This window comes from Eutrigla gurnardus (genome assembly GCF_963514095.1).
Source record: "Eutrigla gurnardus genome assembly, chromosome: 2".
Classification (NCBI taxonomy): Eukaryota; Metazoa; Chordata; class Actinopteri; order Perciformes; family Triglidae; genus Eutrigla; species Eutrigla gurnardus.
In genome coordinates this window covers 3146025-3155543 of record NC_139916.1, presented here as the reverse complement: position 1 = coordinate 3155543, position 9519 = coordinate 3146025, and the positions used below count along the sequence as shown (strand labels likewise).

The following is a 9519-nucleotide window of genomic DNA, read 5'->3' as shown; positions in this document are numbered from 1 at the left end:
TAGTAGCTGTCACTCGACGTGTTGAATCCCCAGAGAAGGAGAAGGGTACACTCAGGAGTGTAGGCTGCTGTATTGTGTGATTACATTAATAAAAACGACCCGTTGAGATATTAATGTGCTGTTAGGCGTCGTAACACACACTTCATTCAAACTCAGAAACACGAGGTTATGATGTCGTCACACAAGACACGACATGAAATCGTACCAACAACAACATTAAAGTCACTAAGCCGAGTGTAGAAACGGCTGAGTCATGGTACAGCAGTGTGTGTATCGGTATATTCAAAACCAGAAGTTTTTTGAGAACGTTTGAAAACTGTTTGAAAATGTTGAGATATTTCATTTAAAATTCTATAAAAGGGAGAAAAAGCAGCACATCCTTGAGAACTGAGTTACATACTTGTTTGTTGATACATCTGAACTCTGAAATCAATGATGATTCATTAAATATACCTATAAATAAACTAGTATAACTACTGGAAGCAGTTGGTGCTGTAGATGTGTGTGTGTGTGTGTGTGTGTGTGTGTGTGTGTGTGTGTGTGTGTGTGTGTGTGTGTGTGTGCAGATGTGGTAGATTTGTATGCTTCCTATAACTGACCGACTATAAGCCTTGTGTCTTCATGTTTCATAGTGCGTACCCTGTGTGTGTGTGTTTATGTGTAATGTGTGTGTGTGTGTGTGTTTTCAGATCATTGAGGCACTGGAGCAGGATGAACAGGCCCAGAAGCAGAAGTTGGCATATAAACTAGAGCAGATCATCTCAGTCATGTCTATAGAGAGCTGAGACACACACACATTACCTATACACACATTACATATACACACACACGCATTACACACACACACACACACACATTACATATACACACACACGCATTACGTGTACACACACACGCATTACACACACACACATTACATATACACACACACGCATTATGTGTACACACGCACGCATTACACACACACACACACACACACACACACACACATTACATATACACACACACACACACACACGCATTACATATACACACACGCATTACATATACACACACGCATTACACACACACACACACACACACACACACATTACATATACACACACACACACACACACGCATTACATATACACACACGTTAAATATACACACACACACACACATTACATATACACACACACATTACCTACACACACATTACATATACACACACACGCATTACATCCATATACACACATTACATATAAACACACACACTTTACATACACACACACACACCCATACACATTACATACACACACACACACACACACACACCCATACACATTACATACACACACACACACATACACAGCCATACACATTACACACACACACCTACACACTTTACATACACATACACACCCATACACATTACACACACACACACACACACCTACACACTTTACATACACATACACACCCATACACATTACACACACACACACACACACCTACACACTTTACATACACACACACACCCATACACATTACATACACACATTACACACACACACACACACACACACACATTACACACACACAGCTACCGATGTGCACAGAGACATTGGACACTTAATGGACCTATTGTACAAACACACACACACAAAGAGATTCATGCATAAACACACACACACACACACACGTATGTAGATCCCCGACCGCGGAGCACGGATCGTCCCGAGGCGCCACTTTGGAAACCAAATGTCATCAATTAGTTTCAGAGGAACCTCCAACAGGCAAAACGCCCGACCGTCCTGAATCCTCCTCCAGAGCACCGGAAGAGGATTTGGACCGTCGCTGCTTCCTCAATATGCAGCCAAATCTTTTTTCCCGCCGGGTGACGTTTTTTTGTCTCTGTAGTCGGCGCGTATCCTAAATGTGTGTGTGTGTGTGTGTGTGTGGCCACAGCAGCGCTTAATAAGAAAGGACTCTCCAGAGCAGCTCGACGAAGGCGAGAGCCGATTTGACTCAAAGTGCTTTTTAGGTGTCAAAAGGTGACGGACACTCAATCGCAGCGACATATCACGGCTCTCGGAGAGGCGGCGGCCGTTTGCAGCGGAGATGTGTGACTTTGTGCTTTCAGCCTTTTTCCCCACCGATCGCCTTCAAAGGCTCAAAGAAGAGAAACTCTTTCCACCACTTGAAGCTCCCTGTTCTAAGTTGCTTTTTTGATGTTGAACGACGCTGCCGGGGATTGGACAGTAAACACGAAGCTCCAGCTCTGTATTAACACAGCATACCTTCAAAATGTGAAGCATATATACGGTGGAGATGTTTCCGGGCCGAATCTCTGGCTCTTTGTGCCAAATATAACACGTCTCATGTTTCATTCATGTTAAATGCTCCCGTAAGAAAGCGATTAATAATACACGTCGTTGTTCCGGGGGGAAAGATTCCCATTTAAGATTTTTTTTTTTTTGTACAGCGATGATCTATGGACCACCAATTCAGCCATTCAAAGATAAGTGGAGACCAAATTGAACTGTAGCAAGAAAGCATGATTAATGACGCTACGAGGAGTCCGATGTGGATCCGATTAGCCAAAAGCCCCCCTCCGCCTCATCAGTCATTGTTTACATTTATTGCGATACTTGAAATGCAACCAGAGTGTACGAGATATTACGAACACCTGCTGCTCCTGTGAAGATTAAACTGAAGACGAAAGGCTCTGATGCCTTATTGATTTTTTTCCCCCCAAATACTTTCAACACGACCTGAAAATGAAACGTAGAGGGAAAAAAAGTCTGTACTGTAGCACAGTATAAAGTATGTGTTCCTAATATTTTGGATATATGTTTAACAAATACATGCATTTGGATCCAGCAGCTGATCCTTGTAAAGTCATTTCAGTAACACTTTCTATGACGGTAATGCATCATTTATAACACATTATAATGTATTTATAAGGCTTAATAAAAGTCATTATACATGTTTATAATCATGCATGACGCCTTATAACAAGGTTTATAACTTATTATAAGTGGTGGACATGATGTATTATACGTTCACTACCAAACTTGAGCCGGTTATAAAGACACAGAGAGCTGCTCTAACGCATCATCACAGATTATAAAGTCGTGAGTTTGTGTTATAACATGCTTTATAACATGCAGGACTCTTCTTTCAAACACTGGGCTCACTTGGGCATGGAGGTATGAAGCGTATAATACGTTATAAACCTTGTTATAAAGGTGTCATGCATGCTTATAAACATGTATAACGACTTTTATAGAGCCTTATAAATGCATTATAATGTGTTATAAATGATGCATTATATACACATGACCTTCATAGAAAGTGTTACCGTTAATTCATTAAAACGTTTGTCTATCGTTGTACATCCTTCAGCGTGAAAATCACCAGTTTTTAATTTGGTGTGTACATTTTTGCCTGACTGCTTGTCGTCTCTTTGCTGCTGTATTTATAGAGTGCCATATCTTAAACTCTCAAATGATTATCACGATGAAACATTCAGGGTTTTAAGTTTCCGATGGGCTCGTCTTTCACCCGTGGCGACGCTGAAAGATGAACTTCTCTCCGAGCTCGAGGTCGTTTCATCGCTCCGTCTAAAAGTCACAACGACTATCCGTCAGCGTCGCTCTTTATTCATTATTTTATCTCTTTCTTTTTTTACCATTTCAGTATCAGTGGGGTTAGCGTTATTCCCCACAGGACCTTTTTATTCATGCTCATCCAGAAGAGCCAGATAAAAATAATATAAATAATAAATAACATGTCCTGTTAAGTGTTGAAATATGACAGAGAACTCATCTGTTTCATGTGTGGTTTGATGATAATTTATATTAAAAAAAATGTGTTGTGCAATAAACTGTCAGACATTTAAACTGTAATGTTTTTTAAAACTATATATTATTGTATAAATATTGTACATAAAAAACACTCCTATTTTGCAAGCAAAAGATTCACTTTGTACTGTTGTTATACATTAAATGCGCAGCTGATGAAAAATGATTTTCGCCTGGAGTCTTTTGGAGTGTTGATGATTCTGTAAAAATCATTCTGAGGAGAATTTCTCCATATTTCGAAGCGTTAAACCCTGTAAACGTCCCGCTGTGGGACTAATAAAGGATTATCTGATCTGAAATCCCAATATGAAGCTCTGGTGGATAAAAATCTTGTGTCCTCAAAATGCTTAATTCCTATAGAAAGAATTTCTATTTCAGATTACTTATCCAGAACAATGGACACGCTAATTGAGTATAATAAGTGAGAATACATTATAATGTGATTATAAGTGATCATTGTTTGCTTTAAAAATTAAACATGTGTGTTGTTCTTGCATCCATTTCATGATATTTACTTCACTTTACTTAAAGCAAACAATGACATCTTAAAGTTGCTTACAATCACATTATAAATGTGATTATAATGTATTATAACTATGGCAATAACATAAAGATCCTTGCAATAGATAAATAAAGGGCAGTAAATGACCTGCAGTTATGAAGCATTATGAAACTTGACCTAATAGTATTATAAATGCTTTGTAACTATTGTTATAAAGCATAATGAATATTTATGAGTGCTTATAACTATAATTATTCAGCGATATAAGCACATTATAATGCATCATAGGTATGTTGATGATGCATCACAGATCATAGATGTATATGGCGTCACAGAAAGTGTCTGCTGCTGTTAGAGATTACATCATTCCCAATCCAATCAAACACTCACACACATAACATGATAATCTATCGTTAGTGGCCCACCAGCACACTAATATGACCGTTCAATTATTATTATTATCGGGGTTTTCACGGAAAAGGAGTCTAAAAGACGAGGCGATGACTTTGGCGATCAATCGAATCCCAGTGGGAGTGTCCATAGAAATGAAATAGTAGAGAGTAGAACAGCCGCTCCCATTAAAATGGAAGCAGGCTGGTCATTTTCATGTGTACCGTTGCCATGGCAACCGTTGTAGCAGGCTGCCTAAACTAAAGAGACTTAAAGCAAGTTTTACTAAATTCAGAAGTGGAGAGAAACAGACTAAATATGTCAAATTTAACAACTTAATGCTTCATAAAAAAACCACAATAAAGGCCATTTTTGCTCATTTTCTGAATGCAGCGTAGCATTAAAGTGGTGGAATTAGCAAGCAACAGAGAAAAGCACTCTTTGTATTCTCATCATAAAATGTTAATTATCTTTTCTCGACAAAACAACGCTTGTATTCCCGAGTCAACAACATAATTATCACCTGATCACGAGATGGAAGTATTAAAACCTAAAACTTTATTTATTTATATTCCCCAAAACATTGCCAATCATTTTGACCACGATGTCAACTGTTTTATTCCATACAAAAGGGAAATCTTGTTTACACATGAAGCACCATTTAAAACACAGCTTGTCTGGCGACGTCTGCTATCAAAGAGGAGCTCAGCTGGGAAAACAACAAAGAAATATCCTGAAGAAAAAATTAGCTTCCTTTTGAATTTTATTAAAAAAAACACCATGTGTGATGATCGGCCTCTTTGAGTGAAAATGTACGGCATGTAAGCCGTATATAGGGGCTCCTGAGCACTTGCCATACGGAGTCAGAATTCATTATTCATGTTTAACCCTCGGGGCTCTGAGCCAGTATAGGAGGGGAGGGGGAGGGGCTACATGAACCACACAGGCCTCCTGCCCCACACCTGTCAGACCAGGTGGGGGTGTCATCGGCGTATTGGCGGATCCTCTGTACACCTGCCAGGCTCTGACTCCTAGTCTTACCTCCCTCCTCTCTTTGCTTGTCAGAGTTCCTACACTCAGCAGACAGCAATCCCCCCTCACTAACCACACACACACACACACACACACACACACACACACACACACACACACACACACACACACACACACACACACACACACACACACACACACACACACACACACACACACACACACACACACACACACACACACACACACACAAGGATCATTAGGACTCAAACCTCCTCGACTGACAGCTGAGCGAGCCGCCGGACATCTCCTTGGTACGGATGTTACCAAACGGGTTTACGGAGCTGCTAGAAACCCGACTATTCTTCCGGTTGTCATAATATCTCAATCACGCCGAGTCGTCCATGACACCACATCGTGAGGGACGGCTCGGTAAGAATAACAGCCCAACACTTCATTTTCTGTGGAATAGGACAGAACCTCGGGCCCGTTTTCTGCTGCCCAGAATATTTGATTCAGGGGGAAATGAACCTGCCGCTCAGACTGCAGATGTTGAGGAATAATTCAAACTACGCCTCTAACTGTGGAATGAATGCTGAATAGGAAAAAAGAAAGAAAAAAAAGGCCTCGGCCTCTTCTGTGCACCTTGAACAACCTGGCAGAGTTTCTGTTAGAATATAAAAATAGTCAGTGGACAAGGTTGTGGTTCGATTTCCTTGATGTCAGATTGTTAAGATTCACCTGTGTCCCCGGAGACGGGGGTGGACACAATAACGGAAACACGTCTACCATACAGCTGCTGGAACGAGTAGTCAATCAATGTGATAGGAAATTAAGATTTTTTTTTTCAGATTTACAAAAGTCACAGCATTTAAAATAATGTTATATGACTGTAAATTGAATCTAAGATGGTTTTAATCACTTTGTAAGCAGAAATGCTAAATAAACACTGGTTTCATGCTCTGAAATGTGATGATGTCACACGTGTAAATACAGTTACAAAAACATACATTAAATATAAACTGCCTGAAGCTTATATATAATGATCCATTTTTGCAGAAACTGTCTGGGGGGGTGCTGCATAAAGTATTTTCCGAGGCTGTAATTGTGCAGGATTGCATGATAACTGCGCGCACACACACACACACACACACACACACACACACACACACACACACACACACACACACACACACACACACACACACACACACACACACACACACACACACACACACACACACACACACACACACACACACACACACACACACACACACACTCTTTTCTCCTTTCCTTATGGGTCTGGGTTCCTACAGCTGGGAAGCAAACCGGCGGCCACAATCAGTGGATACAGATGGAGATGTGTCATACACCTCCGTACTTCTGTACAATCAAGCCTCCCATCCCCTCGTCCAGCCCACTGGGGGTCCGCAGCATCGCTCTCCCGCTGCTTTAATTAAATGCAGACTGCGTTATCAGCGTGCACACAATCAAACAGGCGCAGATATGTTTGTTCTTGCCAAGGACAAAAAGACAGCTGCCCAAACCGGGAGGATGAAATAAATAATAAAAATGCCAATGACTCTATAGGATGAATGTGGAATGACCACACAGCTCAGCCTCCATCAGTAACTTGTTTCAGGATTTATGGGATGAGCTAATTATTCTAACAATTGGTCACAACATATTCACATGGATTCTTTTAAACATGAGATGCTTTCAGTTCTACAGAAATACACCGTCTGAAGCGATAAACCGAGGATTCAATGATGTACTGACGAGGTCGATCTGGACGCCGAGCCAGTGTAGTGGTGCCATCATGTGGCCAAGGTTATAATCACAATCATGACTTGGAAACGGACAGCATGAGCATTCATTCATTCATTCATCCATTCACTGTTTACAGCCGTCTGTGCACAAAGGGGGGGTTAGACAGAGAGATCATGGGGAAATGTGGAACAGGAATAAGGAAAAGGAATGTGTCAGTGACAAATGGTTTCTGTTTCAGCAGGACCGCCTGAGGGTGTGTGTGTGTGTGTGTGTGTGTGTGTGTGTGCGTGTCCTCCTCTGGACCCAGACTGCACCCAGAGACCCTCACCGAAGCGTCATTATCACACTTTTTGTTTTGGGAAGAAGTGACTTCATCAATACAAACACTTCCTTCCCTTCGCTGTACTTTCTTTTGTCTCCTTCCCGCTCACTCGAGGGCAGAGACCTCACCGCTCAGCGAGGTAATGGTCAACGTTTGCTGCAGTTTGAAATGAAACCCCCTCCCACGGCTCCACCTCCTCCCACTTCTCCTCCCTACTCCCACTTCTCCTCCTCCTGCACTCATGAAATCACTTTAAGGGGCTCCCTCCCTCCTTTCTGTAGCAGATCAGTGAGCTGAAATGTGTATTACAACGAGTTTGTGCTTTCTGCATATGCTTGTGCAAATTTATTACCCAAAATTAAGTTATGTCATTGTTGAAAATCTCCTCACCGCTAATGAGAATCAGAATGAATTGACCCTTCGTTAAGTCAGGATCGTGGGCTAATCGTAGCGTAGCATCGCCCAGCTGCAGTCATGCAAGTGATTTTCTTCATTTCCTGGCTGGTTTTGTGGATTTTGGACAAGTCAAGGTTAAGTCACGCTCCCCTCAATGTTCCTCGTGGGATTTCATAAAAAAAAGCATGGACAAATCATTTCGTACACGTCAAGAAATGTTGTCGTATTACTGTTGAAGTAGAAGACGATAACTAGAAAACATTTTCCCAACTGAGTAAGAGACTCTGGATCAAACACATCATCAGGTACGATAATGTTACATTTGTGCGTGGATCATCGCTAACTTACCGAGCTATGGAGCACGGCGAGGCCGCGATGATGCCGTAAATTGAGTGAGACAAGAACTCCCTGGGAAGTTTCAAACTAAACTAAGTGATACTTCGACAAACTGATTTATATTTGTATTCATGGTACGATTCAAACAGGATGAAAGAATGATTTGTCTCGAGATATCATGACTACCGTTCATAATTTCACTGGAATGAGGGAACACAGGAAGGGGCGGGGCTTAGCCTCTCTATAGGGAGGGATAGGCATCTTTTTTAACCTGAGTGAGGTTGAAATCCTGGGTACACTTAGTGACATCAGAGAAGCAGACAGAAGGCTGGAGACTATTTGTTAGTAGATAATAGAGGTCACTTCCTTGAGTCAAAACAGAACCATGACTCACTGAAATCATATTGTGAATTATGAACGTGTCGGCCGAGGAATTTCCTTCCCACAAAAGGAAATCGTCACATCAGGAGAGTCTCTGTTTTACAACTTCCTGTTGGACGCTCTGCCTGAGGCTCGCACTAATAAACCCATCGCTGGTGAACTCTCACACACAATTACTAGCAAACATTTTTCACATTTCATATATACAGTCCAAAGACATGCAGGATGGGGATAGGTTCATTGATGACTCTAAATGTCCCGTAGGTGTGAATGTGAGTGTGAATGGTTGTTTGTCTCTACATGTCGGCCCTGTGATAGACTGGCATCCTGTCCCGGGTGAACCCTGCCTTCGCCCAATGACAGCTGGGATCGGCTCCAGCCCCCCGTGACCCTGAATACAGGATAAGCGGTAGACAATGGATGGATGGATGGATATATACAGTATATATATACATATAAACAAAAAAGTTGCTGTCTCATGCTGAACTTTATCAGTATGGCTCCAAGTTCTGTGTGTAGATATAAAGACATTGAATCCATATTCTGCTAATTAGCTCTCCAGTAGGTGAAGGGCAATC

General features: G+C 41.5%; 2 protein-coding genes across 2 annotated transcripts in view; one reads left to right on the top strand and one right to left on the bottom strand.

Moving 5' to 3' along the window:
• Positions 1–797, top strand: part of LOC311028550 (plexin-A2-like) — a 60137-nt gene extending 59340 nt beyond the window's left edge. Inside the window, exon 31 of the mRNA XM_084033181.1 lies at positions 690–797. Within this exon, the coding sequence (XP_083889307.1) occupies positions 690–785 (96 nt within the window). The 3' untranslated portion in view covers positions 786–797. The remainder of the gene's footprint in view (positions 1–689) is intronic.
• The window catches only part of ora1 (olfactory receptor class A related 1), a 140132-nt gene that overhangs the window by 104612 nt on the left and 26001 nt on the right, over positions 1–9519 (bottom strand). The window lies entirely within an intron of this gene.